We start from the raw sequence: 26,993 nt of genomic DNA on the forward strand, positions 1-26,993 counted from the left end.
TTAAACCGCGGCGTATGTAATTAATAAAATACTTAAAATGATAAAGCAAATACAATTTTGATTTCCATACAGAGAGGGCCATGTATGTCCGTCGTCGAAAGCTCTTGATGCGATATGTATCACGATTCCTTTAATGGCATGCATTATACTGCAACCAGTAAATTATAGTCTTTTTATTGTTCTTATCTTTCTTATAAGAAATTAACGGAGGCCACAATAGCGCGGCAATTCTTTGATATACGGGATGTTCAATGTTGATGGAAGAATTCGATCAGTGGATTGGTGTAAAAAGTGTATAAAGATTTGAAATAGAAAACTCTGAGTCAGGTACTTCTTAAATATTTTATTTAAAATCTAATAGTATAATAGAAAATAGTTAAAAAAATTGACCCCATTCTCTCTTGATCAATAAAATTAATATATAATATTCTTTTAAAAAAATATGCTTTTTATTCTTTGATTTTGTGAACAGCCTGTATAAAAATAATAACTAACGATACCCTTCATTAAGACATTAAGTTTCGACGTCGATTTGTTAACAACGACAGTTGTAATTAAACCATTCGACTAATATCGGTCGCCATTTTGAGACTTATCTGATGACAGGACTCCGGAGTGCTTTTAAAATGTCGACGGAAGTGATGAAATTATGATTGAGACGTTGGATCGGTGGAAAGCAATCGATTGATATGAAATCGAGTATTATTTCAATTTAATTGCTTGAATTTATGTTTCGCAATGGGCACGTTTAAACTGAAATGTAAAAGAATCGTATCATATAATCGTTTATTGTGCAATAAACTGCTCAAACCATTGAAAAACTTAAAAAGTGAACATATAAAGATATCTATAGTGGTTTTATTTTATATTAGGTATGAAACAATTTGAATAATATTGTAAATATTAAATAATTCATGCAAGTAAGTACAAAAACATCGCTTTGTCAAATACTTTCATCCTATAAGACTTTTCTATTTAAATTTAACTCAAATATTGTGAAGCATTTATTTATTTTTGCGAAGGCATACATAATAATCTGTATATATATACAAGTAATTATTCCTATTCATATATCATTGTCTCAGCGTTACTCCACGACCGCTCAGCCGAATCAATGCTGTTGCATTATTATAATTTGTAATAATTTCATCGAAATGAACGTAGGCGTCCCTAGGGTGTGGGACCGTTAGTATATTACGAAATAGACACATTAAATTTTGTATTACATATTATTTAATTGTAACGTAGAATTCTATTATATGATTTTATGTATATTTTTTTTCATAAAATTTCACTCACGTTCATGACAACCATTTCTTATTAACAAACACTCTAAGAATCACGTTAATTGATAAAACCCACGGAGTTAAATATAACAAACTCAGAACTAGAACCTTTTCTCGTTTTTGGGATCGAAACATAGAATAGATATTATTTATAAAATCTAAAACTAAAATACTTCACAAATCGGTGATTTGTAAAGTTTTTTAGTTCAAGCAGAAACACCAACGCGGACTCGTCGTAAAAAAATTAAAACATTTTAATGGTCGATGAAACACGGAATTACGTCACGCAATGATAAACACACATCAAAGTATTCATTATGTCTGTACGTTATTTATATTATCGGAGGGATTCACCCTCTCGATCCGGATAATTATCACAGGTGTGCCAGCGCACAGGCCAGTTATTAACGCATGTAAAACACAGTTTATAATTGAAAAGTTTTAAATTATATCGGAACACGCAAGAACTGATTTCGTGTCGGTACGAAATACATGTTCCTTAGTCAATTAAAGTATACTTTTAACGTGACAATCTAACATGTAAGGGCAGTTATTAGTAACATCCCAATAAAATGACTTCAGTATGTTTCAGGATTCGAGGCAGAACATAAAACGAAGCTACAATAAGAGCTCTCTAAGATGGCTCATAATGAATAATGAGATAGCAGAAGCAGATACTTCACAAAATATCCTATAAACTGAAATGTTTACGTTCAAAGCACAATAACCTTTAATAATTGCGCAAACACATGCATCAGACATAAACAGTAGTCGTGGGATCGGCTTTAAAAAACTCCAATGAGATCATTACTTCCACGGTAATCTAAAAACAATTTTACTAGAACATCGATAAAACTGTAATTTCGAGTTCAATACATATTTATTCTAATTTCCATCCGCTATATTGTTCTAGCAAACAATAAACTCCAGAGGCATCGATGCGCTGCGCGTGCGCAACGATCACAGAACCAGTCCTCGAGGGCTTTGCTGATGCATGGCGTATGTCTCCGTTGATTTCCACAAATATTTGACGTGTAATCGAATATCAAAGGAAAAATATTTCATGATCTGTATTTGTTTTACCGTGGTTACGATTAATTTACATTCTGTGTTTTATTAAAACATCGTTGACAATAATTCTTAATGGTGTACTAATGGTAAGTATACATACAACTTGTAATGGACACATGAAAGTTATTCAGATGTTGGAACCAATATTTTGCGAAACTGCAGAACGAATTGCGATTAAAATATATTCAAATGGGTTATCATAAACACAAATAATAAAATTTCCACTTCGACCATTATCTATGATAATTGTAGTAACTTTAAGAGGAGATTTAGCTCTCAAATTCAACTGACAACCAAGTACCTCCAATCAATCAAGCAGTGAGTAGGAAGCGTGTGTTATTTAAGCATCAATTAACAACAAGTGGTTGGGCAATTCATTCAATTTGAGACCAATTGGGCCCGGATTGACCGCGGAAATAATAGACCATCCGTCGCGTGTTGTCAAAACTTTGGGAATCGTCCAATTGTTATAGTGTTCTAATTTAATAAATCAGCTTGTAAGGGGGACATGTGTGGGTTTGTTCTCCTAAGGTTCTCTATTGTAAGGTTTATTTATTGTCTTCATAATGTTAGAAATACTGCGACGAGAACGTGTGATAAGGTGTGGTTGAATGAATTCGTCGCGCTTCGAATTCGATAAAGTTAAGTCTGAAATGTATGTTTATACAGGGCAATTACAGTAGAAGTAGTAGACAGTAGCCCTACAATTGTAGGGCTACTGGTACAATTATTTTAACACCCTGAAACAGTCCTCGCATGTTTGTTATAAATCATATTTATTTTATATATCCTTGACTAATAAAGATATAAAAGTGTACAATGATGGACCCATGTAGTTTGATATATATGAGAAAATTATATCTAACCCTTATAAAGGAACTTATAAACTCTTATAGATTAATTGCAAACTATGTCGTAACGATCTCTTCTGTTCAGATATATCTGTCTTCGTTGCATCAGCACCTAATTGATTCAATATATTCGCATCTCATTCTCGGTCATAAGTTAATCAATTTTAAGTAGAATTGCATGCAATATCAATAAAGAAGTCAGATGAATACCATGTGTTTTGGGGTCGACGAACCTGGCCCATCGCGTCAATATAAATGGCGATTCTGGAGTACCATTCGCGTGGCTACGCTAAATTGGGATCATGTTCGAAATTTATCGTTAAAATCACTGTACAAGACATAGACAATGTTTTAAAAGTGAAACTGTTTAATACGTAATCTTGATAATTTAAATGTAAGAAGACAATTTCCTAGTTGATAAAGTTCACTTGAACTGAAAGTGTCAGCTATCAAAAATAGATATAAGGCGTTAAAAGTGAAAATAAGGGGAAATGTTGAAAAGGGAGCAAAGGTTTATTTTAAGATAGAACATCGGCGAACTCGACTTCTTGTTCTGTACAACACATTTTACGAGAATTTACATTGATAAAAATCCATACATTTTATAGCCCATTACAGAGCCATGATGTAAGATGATAATCAGCAAATATAATATCGTTTCCCCATTGATTTACGCGATGTAACGCACCATGCGTTATAGAAACCGTACACACAGCCAGAGCAATGCACTAACACAGAAGACGAATGAGCCGGAGTTATCTTATTGTATGCTTGGAATTCCTTAATCTCTTGAATGGAATTTGGAATTTCAATGGTGCCTTTAATTTTAAGGTCCCTTAAAATTTTCAGGCGAATTTATATAAAATGCATTATTTTTCTGTTTTTAGCGAAGAAATTTTGATTGTTAGTTACGCAATATTCAATAACTAAGATCAAGTAAATTAAGATACTTGACATATAAGATAGTCAATTCAATTGTAATTTTTTATACTAGTATAAAGTAAATATGTGCTCATTTATAAAGATAAGAAAAAGAAAAAACAAATTACAGAACGAGCACAGCCAGATTTGATAAAAGACAGAATTTATCATATTTATCATAAAAATAACGTGACTAAATACCATAATGTAATCACATGACAAACGGTGTAATTAAACTGAGGTATGTTCGATGGAAAATACGCGAGCATCTTAATGATTATGTTTGATTAATTCTAACCAATACTTTATTGAGGTCGGTTAATTACTTTATTATTGATAGTTTATATAAACATCATTAACATATTTGAAAATTCTATATTCTCTAGACTGTTTAAAAGAAAAGAGGAGTATCTTCAGGTGTGGTCACTTATTAGCAAATATACGTTATTATAACTTATATATCTTATATATAAGAAGTGAAGTCCCCTACTTTAGTGGTAATCTCACTGTTACACATATTGTATGATGGGCTACACAGTCCAGTGTTTTCTAGTAACTGGTTATACATAGTTTTTAATTGCACATACATAGTTACGTTTTGCTTCTCAAATTTCTCGTGAAAACCTCGCATTATTATTCAAATTCTCAATAATTTTTAATGTTCCTCGATTTCTAGTATCAGAATATATCAAAAAATTGCCCAAGTGTACACAATTTATAAGAATTTGGTATGATAAAACTATGACATCACTATGTGTTTTAGCTAGTTGTTCACACTTTTAGGTACAAGTTTTGACAAAACTAGTTTCCTTATAGAAGCTAAACTGTTTACACATTCACGTGTCAATTCAAAAACTTGTTTGCAAATAAAACAGGATTTTTAAGTTTGTCCAAAAACGGTGATTTTTTTTTTTGCTACGTGAGGTTATGACACGCTATTGGATTCTAGTATCAACGCTATAGTATACATGTTAAGCTATCTTACTTCTTAACATTTATACCACAGCGTGTAGTGAAATCAAAGTCTATTTAAAAAACGTGTTTATGACTAATTTGTGATTAACGTTACTACCAAGTTTTAAAGTTCTTCAGGTATATACGGAAAAATTTAATGGTTTATCGATAGCAAATATCAAACAATCTTAAGAAAATCAATGGTTTCGATGTGGTTTTCCAAAACTCATAAATAGATAAACACGCGTGCTGCCTTTTAATAGCTAAAATTGTTTATAGAAATGATTGGCGATATTAATCGCATAGAGAATATAAAACTAGCATCACACTAGCAAATCTTTGATATCGAGTAAATTTTAATTAACTTATTACCTTATAACACTACAGAGTAAACAATTTACGAAAATGCCTTTTGCTAAAAACAATTTATCTCGCGTCTCCTTTCACACACAACAAAAGATAAAAGAAAGCTGTATGCAAATATTCGGCTTATTGTCCCATTCTCGAGTTCGATCCTTATTTAACTTGGCGAAATAAACAACCTCAAATTGAAGCCTCTTGTAGCAAATTTGTTACATTTACTTATTTAAAACTCCTGCAAATATATTTTACAGTTTTTGAATTGTTAGGGTAGGGCTATTACTCTCATCATAGATTACAATCTTCACCAAGAAATTCTTAATGATTCCGGATCTATTCTGTCAACTTCATTATATACCAATCGCTACATTAAATTTATTATTTAATCGTATTTAAATGCCCAAAATTCATGTACAATGTACTGTTTATACTTGACCAGTTTTATATAAAACGAAAGGCTTTATGAATGTTTCGCAAATGGCTGCTATTTCGCCCCAAATGTGGTTGTAATTGGAGTATTCGACACTCAATCAACTTGTGGAGTAATCACTATTAACTTGCACTACAATGTTGAAACCTATATTAAACAAATAAGAAGGTTATTTTGAGGTTATATTGATAATACTATTAGGTTATAGATGATAGTAAAGTACAAAAATAGTGAGTAAAAATACATTGTTTATTCACATTTTCATTCGCATTAATGGGAATTAATTTGACTAGATACAGTTGTTAATTAAACTAAATTACATTACTAGGCACGGTATCATGCACCAACCTTTCCCTACACAAATTTCCACCCTCTTTATACCCTTGCAAGTTTTGCTTTCACGACAATATAATTCTTACCGATCCTTGTAACTTAAAATCCATCAGTATACACGTACAGTCTTTGAGTTTTAGTCTATAATATTCGTCCTGTATTAATTTGAAATTTCTGTCCGTCCTGTTATGATCCTATATATCCTTTAGTGGTACCACCTTTACTTATTTTTTTATATCTTCCGCAATCACCACACACAGATCATAATATTTCCACACCATGTTAGCCACAGATTATTAAAGTTACATAATTATGTTCATAGTATTGAACATTTTGATGGTCGCGTCAAACGTGCCGGCGGAAACTGTATCGCGTTACGGAAGCCCAGATGACGGATCTTGATTATCATTCATCATTAATTACTCTGGCGTGACATTTTTATAAAATAAAAGGAAAAAGTTTTTCAACGGAATTGACGTCTACCGTTATAAATGTAAGTATAATTAAAGAAATAAATTTGTTTTGAGATAGGATTGATTAGAAATAGTAAGATACATTTGGTAGGCAGTTTTTATATATTTAAGATTCAGTCAAACATTAAAAGCTGTGGCATGTAATTGAAATAAAATTATGCTAAATCATTTAGCAAAATTACTTATCCCGTATGATATATTCGTGTGTGGTAGTCGAGCATGCCAAAGGCACCGGAGAAGATAGCACAACTCCATAGAAGATCGATTACTCCCCATTCGTAGGTATCCCTCTAATTTTAAAAAGTTGGCTTCGCATAAAGAGTTCTCTTTATAGGCGGTGTAAGCGCTTTCAGGCGACACATTAAACAAAATTCACTGCAATTCTTAAACTAATTCCAAACAACAAATATTTTCGAAATCTACCCATACTGAATAGCTACCGTTACATTGTTAGCAATCGTGATCTCGACCTAACATCTGCGACCATTTTAAGAGGCCTTGTGCACCGGATATAACGCGTTAGAGCCTACGCCGATCGATTTGCACATCCAAACCCACTGTTTAGACAAAGTACTAATCGTATGAGTAAATTTTACATGACACGCTTTCCTAGCAGGACAACAAATTTTGTTCGATATTCAAGTTTCGGTAGCTGGTTGGAGACAGAAAGATGGTATTGGAATAATCCCGTTCTTCGGAGTTTCGTTAAACTGTTTGGCATATGACTGAACTCTGACAACTCTGATTTTTGTCCGGTCGAGTATTTTCGCATTTACTACGAGAATGATAGAATACTTTGCCTACTTGTATTCCGTCCCAGTCCATTCCTTCATTCCTGTGATGAATCCGTTTCTTTTCTCTTACCCACTAAAAGCGGGCAGCGCATTCGCAGAGGCACTACCTTTGCAAATGTTCATGGGCGGTGATAATCGTTTACCATCAGGCGAACCGCCTATTGACCGCGCCATAAAAGATGAATAAAACAATCGTTTGACATTAAATACCTTCGTATAAGTTAAAATTTTTATTTTGTAGTCACGCTCTATACTAACTTCTAGTTAATTTAATAGCAAAAATAATAATCGATACGAGATTCTTCTTTTTCCGTTAATAAATAAAATAAATCAAATAATATTATCAATAAAACAATAGAAATGCACACATAATTGAAAACAAATATTTTAAGAGCTTAGTACCGCAAGTGCCACGGCTTTGATATAAAATTGAAAGCGCACTTTTAACTTGTCAATGGCTGGCGTCCCACGCGTGGGCCCACGCAACCAAATATCGGGCCTACGTAAGTGTTTTTAATGACTACTGTACCGATTGAATGTTGTACAGTAATGATACAATTTGGTAAACATGTGGGAGGCAAGTATGTTGACAAATTTACATAATATTATTGTTGATGTAGCCGCTGTGTCCCTGACTTCGCAGAGGTTCAAGTGGGATTAAGCACGGTATATGTTAAGTAAAGTTATATACTTTATGCACATTCAATTTCATCCGATTCGACAGAGCCGTTTTCTCTTGATATAAAAAAAAACATAGAAACTAAACACGAAAACTTTCACATTACTAGTATGCTAAAAGACTTTGCATGTTCGTTAATTTCATTCTTTGTCAAATTATTCTCTTTATAATTATTGTATGGTTCATGTTATAAATAACAAAAAATAATTATAAGTGCTTATAAGCACTTCAATAAGTTTATCAATACATAGTATAAAACAAAGTCGATTTTTCTGGGTGTTCCTATGTATGCTTAAATCTTTAAAACTACGCAACGGATTTTGATGGGGTTTGTTTTAATACATAAAGTGATTTAAGAGCATTAATAAAAGGTTTTTTATGTATAATAACAACCATTAAACTACTCCAAATTTAACGCGTGCTTAGCCGGGGGCAAACGCTGGTTAGTATTAATTCTAAATTCCCTTTTATATAATATTATAGATTCAGAATCAAACTATCGCTTATCAATGGCGACGATCACGGTACGATCGTGCAAACTGCTCGTGAAGGGACACGGGGATAATTAGGGCACAAAACAATTGTATACACTCTAACGCTAAGCATTGGTAAATAGACCGTAATGGAATGTTCTGCTATTCAAATTTGGCTTAAAACATGTTTGAAATTGTGAGGTTATATTTGGAGAGTTGTTTTGAGTATTTTTGTAAATTAAATTCAAGTTTCTGTTTGTTATTTTAAACAATGATTGTTGTTTTAAGTCCATATAAGAAAAATCTCGGTAAATTATATATGATTTATGGTTCCTATAATTTTCTATCTATTAATGCAATTAAAACTCAATTACTGTATTATAAATCATTTAAAAGCAAAGCAAGAAGAACTGAGTTGGTGGTTCGCCTGATGGTAAGCGGTCACCACCGCCCATGACCATTCGCAGAGGTAACGCCTCTGTGAATACGCTTCCCACTTTTCCGGGGAGAAGGATAGTGAATGGATTGACTAAAGAAGAGAAGGAATGGACCAGGAAGGGTGAGGAAAAGGAACCCAGCACATTCAATATTGAACTAGTGTAGGTTATGAGATATATTAACTGTAACCTTATAGTTCAAAGTGCAGTTTGGGTGCACCATTGTTTAATTTGATACTTACCGATAAGCGGGTTCAATGAGATATCTCGATACGGTATTCCTTATAGGGTTGTGCGATGAATGTCGATAAATTGCGTAAACATTATATTAATGGTAGTTAATACAATAATTTAGTTTACCCTACTAATATAATAAATGCGATAGTTTGTAAGGATGTGTGTGTGTGTTTGTTGCTTTTTCACGCAAAAACTACTAAACCGATTGCAATGAAATTTGTTACGTAGATAGCTGAACAACTGGAATAACATACAGGCATTTTTTTATTCCGATATTCCTACGGGATACGGACTTACGCGGGTGAAACCGCGGGGCGCAGCTGGTAACTAATAATTGTGATATGTGAAAAAATAGTTGTTGGGTATACCTAATTATATGTCATTTAAAACTCTAGATTTTTAATAACAAGACAAGGTAGTAACAAAGAACTGAAAAATATGTATTAGTTCCAATAACGCTTTTTAGACCACTACTTTATAAAAATATGTCACATGAAACAATTTGGTTTCACCGGTTCTATTGTTCTTTTAAAGTTACAGAAATGAGTCAAACTGTAACTTAAATTATTCATGAAAAAATACTCAAAAACATTACTAAAACTATAAATATTAACGCCTTTCGTTACATTATCGATATACAACATCCCTCACTACCATCTAAAGCTCTCTTATCGAATAGATGGTATTTCACAAGCACGATAATCGACGATGGCTTCTGTAAACAATCGAGTGGCTTTATCTAGTCACTTCACTATAAAATACAGATTTTTTATTACGAGATAAAGCTGAGTCAACGTGGGTAAGATAATAAAGCAATTTGGATAAGGGTACATGACCTTTTAATGTGAGCTTTGAGATTTCTCATGATTAAAAATTTTTGTATCCAAACATTTTCTATGAGGTTAAATAACTATAGTATTATTATTTATTATGTCTATAAAAAAAACAGATTTGTTAAAGAATTTTGAGAAGTATGATTTATAAATGAGAATTTTTTCATTCATTTTATTATATTAAGCATTTGAATGCTATAGAACTAAAAATTAAATATCTTTCATTTATAATAATTATAAGCAATGACAATTTAATCAGCAAAATCTTTAAACAACACTTCTTATCAAAACGTAACAACACTACAATTTAAACGCTAACATTTCATTGAACAACTACGCCGTAGCATTTCAATGACCGTTCCAAATGGCAATTAACCGATCGGTAGCGATTCGGTGGACTGGTTCCCCCACGGGACACCCACCGCCGCGGCGTGACCCACTAACCGCTAACGTAATCGAATCTTATTAGCAGAGCAATCGTTGATTTGCCAGATCTAATTTTTCGGTAGAAAGTTGGTTAGTTGCATCAGAGGTATAAGTGTCAATATATCTCTTAAATTAAGGGTGTAACCAGTCGCTACAGTTTGAGCTTTAGAATAATATTTAGCCTTTAAAATAATATTCTGGGTAGTTTTTGACAAATTTAACGATTAAAATTTAGAAAGATAGCAATATAACACACAGAGCCAGCAATGCCAATTCAACATCTTTCTTTTATCTTTATTTTTTGTGATAGTTGTTGGCACTGCAATCGTAATTGATTTAATCTTTTTAGATTCTTAAAGAAGACAAATGTTGAAACCACGCACTACGAGACTTAGAATAAATTGGTAACCTTAAATAGTTTATACATATTACAAAACGTTATTTATAATTTAGGATAATATAATTAAAATGACATTGACCGCCTCCTTGGTACAGTGGTTAATGCGTGAGCGTAGAACCGAGGGGTCCTGGGTTCAATTCCCGGTGGGGACGCACAAAAAAAATGTCTCGGTCTGGCAGGACACAGAAGGCTGATCACCTACATGTCCCTAAATAAAATCGATCAGTGAAACGGATGTACATCATCTGCCCCATACCCCACTAGGGGACACGGGACTTCACTTTTTTAATTAAAATGACATTAAGGTTAATTAATGAACTTATTCAACTTCAACTTATTGTTCGAAGTTTAAAACCGAATTTAATGTTAAGAAAAATGATAATTTCAAAACTCCAATACTATTAAAAAGCTGTCAAAAGAAAATATTATACTCAATCTATCAAAGTGAGATACACTCGCAAGTCCCATTTGTCCGCCTCGTGCACGAACTATTTATGGGTATATTATCCCCGATACAATGCAGTCAGTATTTAAACTGACACAAAGTAATAAAGACGACAAACGTTTTGCATGGCGCTATCTGCAGACGTTACATACTGCATCCGTTTAACAACAAAGACCGCCTTATGAATTGCGAGACGTATGTAAGAGTGTGGAGATTATCGAACGCATTAAATATAATATAAATTATTTACATATGTCATTGTGTGCGCGAAAATGGATAAAATGGCTTGGATCGCGTGTACGTGACGCTATCGCGCGTTAGCTATTCTACAACACGTGTTATTTCCCGGTTTCATCCCCTTCCAGTTTTATTTCCATAAAGTAACAGCACATAGGTGTGAGCCAAAAAAAAATCGATCGATTCGCAATCCAATGCTTCTTTTATATGTAATATGATCTGTCTGAAATCTGGATCTTGACTAATCGAAACTAACTAACGAAGTTTAACTTACTGCTTACTTATTACTGAAATACATCAACACATTGAAATATCACTGCGTCATTTCCTAAATTATAACTAATCTCATCGAACAGCTTTAGAAAAAAAAAATTTATCTATGTCACGCCATGATTGTTTAATAGATCTGAAAACCAGATGGACTGGCTTATAGAAAAATGTAAAAAAAACGCGTATTTCGCTGTTACAAAAACAAACGAGCAACATGTATAATACAGAACACAATCAATGAAAAATAAATTATCGATACAAAATATTCTGAGCAAGCTATCAGCTTCCAAGAATGGCTGTTTAAAAATCTTGATTTTCCCGACAAATATCAAAAAGCCTTTTAACATGGGTATTGTAAATCAAAAGCGCGTGCGCGGTGCCTGTCACGCTGCGCAGGAGCATCGCCATTCAAACCGAACACATTCATAAATCCTGCCCACCATAAGTAAGAGAAATTCACATCCATTGAACGCCATGAAAGGTGATTTGTTTCCCAGCATCATAGTTCAGCGTAAATGGAAAGGGTACAATTATAATTTGTAGGACGTTTAGGCACGTCAGATGACTGTGACAACTCATGGTTGCAAAAGGGGTGGAAGGTCAAAAACGTGAACCTAATACTTAGTTTATCTCGGAGCGTGTGACGTAAATAGTTGTGGGGCGTTCCAGTTAAAAATAAAATGGACGGTTTAAAAATATCTTCATGCTTCGCAGAACTTTATTATTTACATAATACAGAGGAAGCTGTTGATGATTATTCATTTATTATATTGATTGCACTATAATAAGTGTTTGCTTAATGGTACTTGGATAATGCACTAACTGCGTTAATCACATATAATTTACCTATCATAATCAAAATTATTTTCATAATGAAGTGTCTTCATGTTAAAGAAGAAGTTTTGGAAAACCTACTTACGTGTTTCTTTAAAAAATATGTGTATTCTCGTGCCAAATTTTCTTTCGATCCATTCATGATGCGTTAACAAATAACACACATTCAGTTAACACAGCTTACTCGCTGTTTATTTTTGGAAAGCACTATCCAAGATTTTTTTTCATGCGTTGTTTTTAAACTTACATATTGACGTTTTGTTTTAAACAATTGATAATGCTAATAACCTTTTTCTAAGACAATCATCGATTATTTAACAAAACTTTACTAAAAGTTAACGCGAATTGAAGTTTTTGACTTTGAAGAAAATTTTGAATTTGAACATTGAACAAATACATCATCCAATCGTCTGCTAATATCGGACCGTCAGTTTTCAAAAAAAGCACATAATTCTTGTACTCACTTCTATTCTTGTCGAACTCCATAAGGCTGCAACTCTGCAGGGGGTTAGCGAAGTCCTCGGGCGGGTAGCCTCGGCCAGGCTCGCAGCGGTAGACGGCGCCGGGCCTCCGCACTCCATTCACGTGATAGGGCTCGTCCTCTGGCGCTCCCACTAGGATCCTGGAGAGATTATATTCATGAGTACTAATAGAAATGACAAATATTATTCGTTAAGCATCTGACATCAATTACAAATAAAATCAGTTTTTCATTACTTATATAGATAATCCTATCATTAATTGATAAAAAAAAATTAAGAATAGGGGGGGACAAGGTTATTTTCCGTATTTAACGCGTGCGATACTAGTTTAGCCACGGGCAATACTAGTTTTATATATAATTATATAATTACATCAGTTGTGAGGCTACCTACCAATAACATAAGCCATAATTAAGAAAAACATTATTATTTTCATACAGTAATTAATGAATAAAGATACCAAATAAAAATTACTATTTCCCAACATATAGCATATTAATTACAAATCCAGCACAATAAGGTCAGACAATCCGTGCGCTGGCGCAGCGCCAACACGCATATAGCCGCGGGTTCAAGCGCCCGCGCCGGTTCGCATCGCCAAAACGTATTTGTGTATCACTGATTCACTGTTGACACGATCGTTTGTTTATAGTTCTGTGGTCTGCGGCGGGAGCGGCGGGCTAAGGATGACTTTAGTTAGAATTTCGATAACGACAAATTTGGTTAGAGATTCATTGTTACTATCCTATCATACAGTAATTTAAAGATGACTTACGAATGACGTTTCTTTTACTTTATGAACAAGGATGTGATATTTATACAGTTAATGGTAGCTGATGGTCTTATCCCGCCTAATGTGTAAATTTTATCTAAGAATAGAAGAAGTCTACCATAGTATTCTACCAAGTCTCTTCTTCACGCTTAAACCAATGAACCGACTTGAATGAAATCTGGTACACAGATAGGTACTCACACAAGAAAGGACGTAGGATAGTTTTTATCCCGGATGTCTCACAAGAACTCGAAGAATCTCACAGTACTATTTGGTAAAAACCTATCTTTTACTGTGAGTACGTGGGTGAAGCCGCAATTAAAAGTGATACATATCTATATAAATAGTATTTTTTACAAATACCACTGCATATCAAACGTCGTTTTAGTTATTAATTAAAATACTATGTCTAATACTCTATAATATAAGTATAGGTACTATTTGTCCATAAAAGAATACACATTTCTCTTAGAATATCCTGTGCGCGTGCGCGTGCGCCGGCGACAAAGATATTTCGGTCGACGGAAGAGGGAGCTATTTCTGGTGCGATCACACCTTACTGAGGGTTTCACTCGCGAAAGACGTGTCTATGGGAAACTGACGTGATGGGATTAAGTTAATATCTAAGGCTTTAAATGTAATAGCCAGTATATATTTTCTAAAAAGCCTGTACCTTTTTTACATAAGTGTTGTATTGTAAGTACTTTATAAGCCCATGTACTTGTAGATGTAACCTTTGAGAAATCTATTAAAGCTTTTTATTGAATAAATAAAGGTAAAAATTTTATATATAGCCCCAGCGTAGGGACTTAGCGATGACGTACCTATTTATCCAACGTTGAAAGATTTTTTGAGATCGGTCCAGTAGTTACTGAGATAGACGCGTTCAAACAGACTGATAAACAGACTGTTTAGCTTCAGCATAGACCAACATTTCATGTATGCATGTATTACGTTATATTACAACAAGAATTATTGTTAAAGTCTTGGTAAAGTGTTTTTCAACTTGACGCAAACAAAGTGGTAAATTGGCCCACGTAACCGATATAAATAGTCAAGTACACAGTGCATCAAGACATTATAATGCCATTTGCACTGAACCTCAATCAAGACCGTCCGTGTCGCGCAAATCTCGTCAAGGTATCGCTATCATTTACATTACGACTGATAAAATTTTTTATACCTACCGTGTATACGCTATTATGCCGTGTATTACTGGTTCTTCTCTGTAGAAACACCGAACCGCTGGTAAATGGTAAATGGTTACAATTATGTTAAGACTATTCAAAAGCGCTTCTATAAAAAGTCTCACGTTGCGCGCTGTCACCATTTTACGCCGACACGCCACATTTTAGTATTACTATGAATAGTGATAATACTCACATCACCATACAAATCGCACATACACCTAACCATTAACCAAACCATATAGAATTAAGACAATAAACGAATTGTTGTACTTGACTCTCTTATTTACGAACTAGCTGCGCCCCGCGGTTTCACCCGCGTAAGTCCGTATCCCGTAGGAATATCGGGATAAAATGTTGCCTATATGTTATTCCAGTTGTCCAGCTGTCTACGTACCAAATTTCATTGCAATTGGTTCAGTAGTTTTTACGTGAAAGAGTTACAAACATCTATACATCCATACATCCATACAAACTTTCGCATTTATAATATTAATAGGATCATTTCAAAATACTATGCGTACGTAGTACGGGCCTTAAACCCTGTACAGAGTTGAATATATCATATCATTGGTTTTAAATCCATATAGTTAAATTATTTACTATATGGCAAAAAGGTTCTCGAATGGAGATCACGTTCAGGACGTCGCAGCGTAGGACGGCCTCCAACTAGATGGACAGACGACCTGATCAAGGTTGCTGGGAGCCGATGAATGCAGGCCGCTGGTGATCGGCCGTTCTGGAAGTCTTTGAGGGAGCCCTTTATTCACCAGTGGACGTCTTACGGCTGAGACGACGATTTACTATATGGATTTAAAACGAATTTTGATCAACAATGTCAAATTATTATTAACAAAACATTCGTTTTTTACCGCAAATGTTCATTGGTTACTCATGAATAATCCAGGTTTGCGTAAAACTGCCTAACCGCATAAGACGTAAATCAGATTTATAATGGAGGAAAAGTATGCGTCAGTTATTCATTCAGTTATAATGAATAAACAGTTCTTAGACTCGCATTCGTACAGTCAGCGTCTGTCGCAGCTTTAATTGGTGAAACGAATCAACAATATCAAATTTGCTTATTGGAACCATGACTGTTGCATGACGTCATAATGCCATAATATTTAAATTGTTGTTTATTCGTGATACTCCTATAAACCATTAAAAATTGTTCTCGAACAATTTATCAAAGAACTAAGCGGCCTTCAAATTGTCAGAACTAGACAAAACTAAATGGGACCGCACGGGAGGCACCAGCTTTTAAATAAAAAGATTCGCGGTGAAGGCAAGTAGCAAAAAAAAGTTATTGAAAAGCTACTGAAGAGTTTGTTGGTTTGAATACGCAAACTTCAGGTACCACTTTCGATATATTTATTTTTTTGAGTAATCCATTTATAAGAAGGATAGCTAAATAACATCATGAAACCACGAGGCTAGCTGGTTTTTTAATACGCACTTACTAAATAGTAATTTTAAATAATCTTCACGTTTAATTATCGGATGGACTTTCACTGGCCATGCTAACACGATTAAATGCGAAAAGATTTACCCAAATAAGCTCACATTTTCTTCACACGTCACCGCGCGTCTTTGATATGTTACTCTGAAGCACGTTCTATTTTCATACGTATATATTAATCTTCAACTTGCATCATGGTATTAAGAGAGTCAAAACAATGAATGTTGACGAAGATAATTATTATCAACATATTTGTCGACTTGTGTAACTGGAGCGAGCAGGTAGTAAACATGGACATGATAACGCTAATGTAGTCTACAGTGTTACCATTTTACCATACGCATTTGAATACTAATCTTTGCTTGTGTTGCTAACTATCAAAAGGATTTGCAATTAAACTTTAATGATAGATTTTTGCATGCTTTAATTCTGTTAAATGTAGATTACTTCCGAAGATAAGAATAGGTTTTACTTAAAAGTATTTCTATTTTCTACATACTATGCGTTATGAAATACGATCACTTATTCAACAACTGTCAAACGATTCCGCATTCATTAAACTATCTGAGTACACACATTTTTATTAAATGCGTTTGCAGAATACCAGTCATAATAAACCTCTGTTTAAATAATAAGATAACGTTTCAAGAAACTCTTACAAAGTAACGAATAAAGAGGTTATTAATATGTATTCAAAAATGTCAAAGAAAAGTACAAAAACGCTTTTGTGTACTCAGCCGGGTTCGAATATTTGACCTTAGACGACTCGCGATAATTGTCAACTAAAATGTTTATTCTTTCAATATTTTAAATAACACTGACGTTAGTAATTTGGTAACCAATGTGGTAAAAAAATTATTATTGTAATTTGATTGTGTTCTCTATCGACAACAAAAGAGTTATCAGTTTGAAATATTTATATCGGAAATGTTTCTTGAATGAGAGCATATCATCAGCCCATATATGTTCCCACTGCTGGGACACAGGCCTCCTATGAGGGTTTAGGCCATAATCCACCACGCTGGCCAAGTGCGGGTTGGCAGATGTCGCATGTCGTCGAACTTTTTTGATTCTTGGACATGCCGGTTTCCTCACGATGTTTTCCTTCACCGTTTTTTTTTTTGAGAGCATATATTTACATAATATTACAATCTATAGAAATGTGTTTAACTCACAACGCTAATAGTGAATTTATGTTTATCCACGCTCTTCGAGAACGTAATCATCGAATTTTAGCAAAAATAATAACATTTAATAAAGCGTGGACTCACGGGATGAAAGTATGAACATGCATAAATGTACTACAGTTGCTCCGACTACAAACATGTTACATAATTATATTCAAAATCGTACTTTTCATACGGTGCGGTGTACTGACGCAGCATAATTGATTGGGCCACTCGCAGCTGATGCGTATCAGGACATTCCTCAGAAAACAATGACACCTATGTGCCAATATGCTTGCGTCTTACTGCCATATAGACGCATGAGTTATGAATTAATTGCAATTATTTGCTTGCTATGAGTATAGTATTGACTCGTGACTTAACTTGCGAAGTATACATAGGTCGTTTCATTCCAAATTCACACATATGTACAAAATTAATTTAAATGTTTCAGCCGATAAAGGATACAGAGTAGCTGTACGAAATATAGCCTGTATATACTCAAAACTGCATTTCAAAATATGAAAGATTGGTCCAAGCGTTTGTCACACAAGCAAAAGGTCAATACAATGTCAATGAGCCCGGCTCCACTCTTTGTCCCATTAATTGTAAGTGTGATTGATCACGATATATTAACTTGATTTATTAGCTCGCGATTGCAAGAACGTAAATATCGAGACCGTTATTTACTTTTATGCGAAGTTTTTATTTGCGCTTCATTAACTTGAGTTGAATGATATGAGAGCTTGATACACGGAAGAAACAGTTCTAGGAACATTTTGTACTGCATTGATAGATGCACGTTTATACGTTATGTTAAATCTTCTACCAGATTCATACGCTTATTTTTATAGTGACTAGGACTTGGTGGTTGAAGACTAAACATAAATCGAGTTTAATCAAGATTCCACTCTGATTAATTATCGACTGTGGGTTTTTTTCCCTCGTATATAATGGAAAATAACGAGGTATCGCTAAAATATGAGCAAATCTTCTACAAACTGCTTATCTGTCTCGATGATCATCCTATATCTGACCCTACGCTGAGCATATGTCTCTATTGTAAAATCCACCTTCTGTACTAGGGATAGGGTTAATTTCATATTGAAACTCCATTATCTCTAATGGTTACCTTGACCGTAGAGAATGTAAGGGCGCACCCTCTACGGGTCTCAGTATGTCTCAATTAGTCACGATGTGGTCTAACCTTTAGCCAAGCTCAGATTATGTGTGCAGAGTCGATTTATACCCTATTATAGAGGTAGTTTCGTTCTTTAGATCCAATAAATACTTATGTGGTATTGTTTATTGATTTCAAAAAGAATTTTTTGGAAGTGCTGAGAAAAGTAGTATATATTATGTGCTAAGATTTTGTAATAAAACATTGGAGTATGTAAATATGTATTCTTGTATATAATTCATTAAAAATAAAAATAAAAATCAAGTTGTGTATTGCCCAGCCTCTACACAAAATTATCTTCAAATGAAACTAATAAGGACAGGTGATTCCAAGTTATAAAAAAAACTAAAAAAAAAATCTGAAACAGCTTTAAGTCCCATAGCCTAAAGTCTAAACGATTTCCAGGACATCTGGCGAGCTGCACCTGTCGGCGACTTGACTACGTTCTACACATGTGTTTGCATTCCCACTTCTTTGTGATATTATAATTATTTCACTGTATTTGCATACGGTACTTGGTAGAAATGAAAATGTTTAATACTATTTAGAAATTAAAAACTTTTTAACGGATTTTAAACGCGATTTATTCATTATATTATTAACCCTACAAAATCAAACACAAGAAAATACTATGTTTAATACCAGATGTATATGGCGGTATTTTTGGTTTTCGGTTGTCGGTTGTCGGTACATACTAAGTTAATTAGCAATGGCTTTACTGTGGACGTCAGATAAAAATTAACAAAAAGGTCTTATAACTCCATATTAAGCGTTATAACCTTGACAATCAAAGCAGAGTACATTAAACTCCATTGAATCTGTACAAGTTTGTCAATAAACTGAAGCTTTACAAAAACCGCATGACGAAAGGATTTCATTTTGTCTGACCGCTGTACCCTCTGACTGTCAGACGCGTCACTTGTCTCCATACTGATGATTAATTTGTAGATAAGATTCAGCCTTATGCTTAGAGACAGGCGCTGGGAAAGTAACTGATTCTTAATATTATTTTATAACTGTAAGAACTAAGTTTTGGATCACAACTCTATGTGAGTGTGCTGTGTCATTCAATAGCTTATGTACTTTTTCGTTTGTTTTTTGCGACTGTGTTTCATTTCGTAAATAAACTGTATATTGCATCGTATTATGTATTGAAATTGTAGCTACTGAATGTAGAATAGAAAAATTAACGTTGAAATTTATAATTTTTATAAGTAATCAAACAAAACGTGCTATTAAAGCAGTGTATCGATTTGTCCCTTTTAAAAGTATTAAATGGTGTTTTGTGCAAATGTTTTCCACCAGAAAACACTGTCTTACTCACATCAGGTATATTTATATAATACATCATCTTACAGAACTAGAAGTCTTCGAAAACCCCAATCCAACGGTACAAAAAAACGGTGTCCAGTCCCGCATAGGGTGCGTCCGGCTGATTGCCTCAATGAGAAGATTGCACATAATAAGATGTACTCGTGAGACTTGCGACAAGCACGCGAAAGCTACTGCATCTAAATACATTCTTCTGGACTCTGAGCTAGATTATTAATAATTAGTCATCATGACACGGTGCAGCAGATTTTTCTTAATTATAGGTGATATGATATGATTTGAATGACGAATCGTTCTATCTGCTTTAAGTTGATTTCTTTTCTTACTTTATATTGATATCTTCAGTCGCCTCAATTTTATGTATTTTTTAAAAGATTAACAGCGACAGATATCATGGTTCTATGTATATCTTTTTGTTGTAATATTGAGTTAAAATTGAGAACTCTTTTCGTAAATAAATCGAATGAAAAGACTTAGACGTATAACTAACAAAAGAATTGAGTCGTTTTCTTACATTACAAAATGTGTTTGATCCAATCATTTCTGTCCACGCAGCATAAAATGCACCTGTTAAATACGAAAGGTCGATAAGGAGACAATGCAGTCCCCGTTTATGACTGATAAAATTGCTCAACACACGATTTCGGTTGATCCCAAATGCAAATGAAGGTGAAAGCATGGCGTGGGACGCATTTTTATTGATATGGTGATTTGCGCAGGCGGCTCTAAGCCCCTTAGCTAAAGATTAGTCTAATAATTGTACAAATAAACTGCTAATATGATATTTTATTACATAATAGTTTATTGATGTACGATTTATCGTCTAATAATATAACTTTAAGAATGATGACTTCATAAAAATGTGTCATCAATGAGTTTCTATATCGTCTCGTATAATCATTAATGAAATAGTTTCTACAGAATACTTTGATCAATTTCAATATAACTCTGTTAAATAAAAATTCGGAACACCGAACTAAAATGGTCCAATACCAAAGATCGATTATCACATTAAACATCTTTTCCAACACCTCTATACATTATTGATATGAAAGGGAACAACGCCTCCCACACAAATCCTGTCTACACAAATCACCTCAAGAATAATTGTAGATTTTGATACTAATTCAAAACTATAGCAGAGTTGCGATACTCGCTAATTGTGGTTCAATTCTCGCTAGTTCACACTTGGCTAGAGCACGAGGAAACGTGGGAGTGTAGCCTTGTACTAATTTACCAATAGCTCGCACTTTAGATCCACATAACGATAACATTATAGGCTGTCTGCTTCCATCTTATGTAAATATGTAAACGAAAGGAGACAGAAAGTAAATGATTTGCTAGATTGAACGTGTAATATGATTCTTGTTGGATGAAACTTTAAACATACGAGTCTATTGGAAACTTGGTTCAAATAAATCGTGATTATCGTCTTCTATTTTCTATTTGTCTATTCAAATATACGCATCTGGTTTTCCTGTAAAATCTGTATCAATATATTTATTTGTAGTAAAAAAATATAATTTTGTCATGATATTGCGAAGTAATTCATAAAGAATTCCCGCAACACGCTACTTATTACATATGCATTTTAAAAGACGTTGCTTTCAATAAAAATATTTATATTACGAGCCGAGTAACGGCAATTAGCAGCTTGTCGCCGATCGTCAGTTATCTTAATGACAATCTCCGACCCTGGCTGACTTATTTGTAGAATCACACTTATTAAAACAAGGTTCAAGGTATTTTCAATTTCTAGTTTTATAGCATTGAAATGCTTCATAAATGAGAAATTTTTAAAAGAATTGAAAAAATTTGATCACATGGCGGGATTCGAACCCACGTTTTATTTTGCTACGGTTTGGCAAAAAACGCGGATTCGAATCCCATCTCGTGAACGAATTTTACTATTCTTTCTAAATTTCTCAAGGTTCATGGTAGAAACTCATCACGGACCTAGTCCCGCTTATTTCAAACATTTATAGAGACCAAGAAAATGTGAAATTGTGTCTGTTATACCAGATCTATTGACGATATCTTAAATATATGAATTGGAGGCGCAAACACTTAGTGAGTACATCGTTCTTGACACCTTTAACAAAAGTCGGTAGCACCTTTACAAAGCTGCAAATCACGACAGTCACTATCACCTATCATAAAGTATTTGTGGCAGATACACACACTTATCGTCTCCTCACGCATTTTGTTTCTGTTTTTAAACAGTACCTGGATGACCGAGCTTTGCTCGGTATTTTTTTCTTTGTAACTTTTGTTAACTTTAATTATTCGCCAAAATATAGTATTATTATTCGCCAATAGATGTCAGGAAGAGTCATAATAAATTAGGACTACTCAAACGCCTCCTATTTGTTAAAAAAGTAAGTTTAAGTCTATAAAACACGAATATGACATTTTCTAAAAAAGATTGCTAGCTAGATCGATTTATCGCCCCCGAAACCCCCTATATACTAAATTTCATGAAAATCGTTAGAGCCGATTCCGAGATTCCGATTATATATATATATATACAAGAATTGCTCGTTTAAAGATATAAGATTTATTATTATAATAATGGTATGTAGCATATTCGTTTTTAACATCCTATTCTTAAACAGGATTTACACCAGCTACTAAGCAGTTGATGAAATACTTAGTACTAGTTAATGATGATGTTATATATATTAGAGAGCAATGTGCAGATTCTAACAAGCACCCGTGGCCCCCTCACTTATGTGGCTTGACGGAGCACAGTGGGGTTTTAGTCGGTAGGAATCCGACATAACCCACGACCTCATCCCTGGGGGGCCGTAGGTATCTATTCAAGATTTCCCCTCTATAAAAAAAGGGTGCAACGTGCAGTATGATTCCGATGATAGATCAAGAATTAAGTCAGTAAAACTTCATAAAATTTAAATGAACTCGCTACCGTTGTTACTGAGTTACGGGTGTGCAGACTTTACAACCTTCTTCCTCCACATTACACAACGCAGTGTATTTACAATGTAAAGTGTGGAAATTTATGATGCAGCAATCAGCGGCCGTTGTTTATACTATACCGTTGGAGTCACCTTAGCTTTTTATTTTGTCGGATTATAATCATCGCTTGTATGACGTTAGAATACTTTTAGTGACAATCGAAAGAACTAACATGTAATTCATGCGTAAATCTTTTGGGTGATCCTTTGATTTATTCGGCATGTTTGGAATCTCTGTGTTTGTGTGTGTGAACTAAAGACTGGATACAGATTTTTTTAAGAGACTTTGTTTCTATCAAACTGTTTTTTATATTTCCTACACCCATAAAATAACAGTCGTGCAATCGTCTACTATTTCGATATGACTGTACCACGAAACAAAACAAGCCACAATAATAAGAGCAAAGAAAATTATTATTATTATTATTTGAAAAATTAATCTAACTGCATATAATATAATGACAATATAGATCCAAAACGCATGGTCACTGTACCGGGATCATAGTTTACCTTTCGGCCACCCATACACACTGCATACCGTGACGCGCCATCTTTATAATCTCGATTAGATTAACTGCTTCTTCGTTAGAAGTTCGTATGAAGTAAAACTCATTTCACGGTAGTGAAGTCAGTCTTTGTTGGGGATATTAAAGTTTTTGAATGTTGTCATAGTTGGTTAATAGATTTACAACAATATATGTAAGATAATTACAATTATAATAGTTTTCGTTATTATAAATTAGTAAATTTTTATATTAATCACCTCATAACACGCGATGATAAAGTATATAGGGGTCTTTAAAAATCTGTTATGATTCAAAAAGAAAATGTATACTTTAAATATATATGTATTAAACCGTCTATCGTCTTTCATTTTCATACTCCGAAAATATTCCTCCAAATGTAATATTTTTACACCTATACACTACTTAATCTAATTTAACTCATTATCTATTCACAGGGCATCCCTTACAGGAAGGATTGTATAATTACACAAGGCGGCGGTATTTCTGTCGGCCTCCAATTAAATCAGTCGTCACCTGTCGCCCCCCCCCCCCCCACCCCTGCGGCTAGCGGCGGGATGCGCCCGCGCACGTGCCCTTCCTACAACCGATGTATTGTAGGCCGGAATCGAGGCGCTGACGATAAAACTCAGAAATTTGAAAATGACGATTAATTGTGTAAACAATATTTCTTTACATAGTTTTTGGTTACCAATTCATAGTTTGATTTTGGCGTAGTTTAGCGTTAGATTTGTAACGTAATGACAACGCGTTTATCGCATCATTAATGACTAGAACAGACTAATGTTTTCACTTGACACGACAAAATAAGGTAAATTATATTTTGTGCTTCATCTGGCTTCGTCACTAGCAACATAAAGAGTAATAATTCAATATAACATTTGACTACTAAAATTATAAGCATATTCAAAATAGTTAGAATTTTTAAGACTTGCAAACAAATATTAATATCATAATATAATGTCCTTCGAACATTGCACATTTTGCTCGCCAGCCCCTACACTACATCCCATGTTATATGTTATCACACTTCGGCATCTTGTAAGTAACAGGTGTCTTGTCATGACGGGATATCTACTTTATACTTGGCTGTTGTTTATTTTCAATGTAAGTTCCTATAAGTATAACTTTATAACAATATAAGATTGGTTGGACATTTTCTGACGATTCGAACTGTGAAGTGGGGAATTTTGAAAAAACAATGAATATTGGGAGTCGGTATAAAAGTAGAAGTAAACCGGTGTCAGTGTTGTTTGGAAGCATATATTATTCATTGGAGTTACATACTACTTTTGTAGTAAGTTAGTAACAATGTTTTGAAACCGGGAACTAAATACGAAATGCAAATATTCCCATAGAAATCCTACTTCCTACTAATATTATAAATGCGTAATTTTGTAAAGATGTGTGTGTGTGTTTGTTGCTCTTTCACGCAAAAACTGCTGAACCGATTGCAATGAAATTTGGTACGTAGACAGCTGGACACCTGGAATAACATTTAGGCAACTTTTTATCCCGATATTCCTACGAGATACGGACTTACGCTGGTGAAACCGCGGGGCGTAGCTAGTAATTCATAAAATTTTAATGAGGCCCCTAACCAGGGCCTCTAAGTGAGGAAAGTGAACTTGCCCTTATAAGTAAACCAACAAAATATTCAATATATATTTTCTCTTCGCCCATTAACGCTGAACAAAAGGCATCATTTGTTGCGCGTACGCAAATACTTTAACTGGCACTCCAGTGCAAGATATGCTATAGATAGTTTAAACAGAGGTTAAAATAAATAAATCCAAGCCAGACTAATAGTAATTGTAGAAATATTAAAACAACCGCTTAATTGAAAAAGTTTAAAACCATTCCAAAGGGGTGGAAGTTGGGGCTAATTAGGCTAGGAGAGATCTCCTTTTTTCTATGATATCATACTACTACATCAACTATTGTAGTAGTAATATTTTATATGTCGTATAGGTAAATAAAATATTACATTATAAACATTACGTATATACTTATAATCCTACTAATATTATAAATGCGGAAGTTTGTAAGAATGTGTGTGTGTTTGTTGCTCTTTCACGTAAAAACTACAGAACCGATTATAATAAAATTTGGTATGTAGATAGCTGGATAACTGGAATAACATATAGGCTAAATTTTACCCGATATTCCTACGGGATTCGGACTTACGCGGGTGAAACCGCGGGGCGCAGCTAGTTATTTATATATTATGAGCAATTGATGGCCTCTCACTTATAATTTGTATAAATATTGTCAAATTATTGTTGACTAACATCTTAATTTTAACATGAACGAGTTTAGAGAAAAATATTACAGCTTTGTAACTGGACTGAAGAGTTACCAGTTAGTGAAAGGTGCAAAATACCCGACTCACGAGCGCCATCGAAAGCTGCACCAGTTATAGGAATAATAGCATTGTTTTGGATACTGAACGAATTTTTCTTACCATGAAAAATACTTCTCATAACTAAATAGAATGTAAATATAAATTGAGATTTACTTTGGGAACAATTATTTAAAATAAGATAATTTTTGGAACAAGCAATGTGATTTATTACATTATTTAAATATTTGACGTTTATCAAATCTGGTACAAGTCATTTTAAACCAAATACCCGAGATATGTAATAATAAAACCCTATAACTAAAGTAACTCTTTACCTATTTTCGGTGACGTATTTTATATATACCAATATAAATGTTTATTGAGCTAACTTCATGACAAACTGAGCTTATTTCATGAATGAATGCCACAGCGCAAACACAGCACAATGCACCAGAATAACTTCGTAACGTAACTAAGAAACAGGAGCCTGTTTATATAATAATGTTTACGCGAGCGCGAGCTGATAACGTAATACTCTAAATTTACCGCCGGAACTGTGCCGAGGTGAAACATTATGTATTATTCTATTTATATTCGTAACAACTGCAGACCACCGCCTCCTGAACTAGCCACATGTTTAATAATCCGTTACAATACAGAAAAACTTTCCTATAACCAGTATATAGGTATATAATCGAAAAAGGAAAAAGCAAAAATAAGTGTGATCGTTTTTGTTTCTTCTCATTTTCCATTTTCCATCTAATATTATTTCACTATTATAACATATAATATGTAGTTTGCTAGCCGTGGTCATTTTGCATTTTT

At 33.9% G+C, this 26,993-nt stretch overlaps 1 protein-coding gene across 4 annotated transcripts in view; it reads right to left on the minus strand.

The window, feature by feature from the left end:
- Nucleotides 1-26,993, minus strand: part of LOC119834787 (integrin alpha-PS2) — a 79,268-nt gene that overhangs the window by 41,332 nt on the left and 10,943 nt on the right. For all 4 annotated transcript variants that reach the window (XM_038359287.1, XM_038359284.1, XM_038359286.1 and 1 more), the window contains exon 2: nucleotides 13,209-13,366. In XM_038359287.1, coding sequence (XP_038215215.1) covers nucleotides 13,209-13,366 — 158 coding nt within the window. The remainder of the gene's footprint in view (nucleotides 1-13,208; nucleotides 13,367-26,993) is intronic.

Source organism: Zerene cesonia, chromosome 20 (genome assembly GCF_012273895.1).
Source record: "Zerene cesonia ecotype Mississippi chromosome 20, Zerene_cesonia_1.1, whole genome shotgun sequence".
NCBI lineage: Eukaryota > Metazoa > Arthropoda > Insecta > Lepidoptera > Pieridae > Zerene > Zerene cesonia.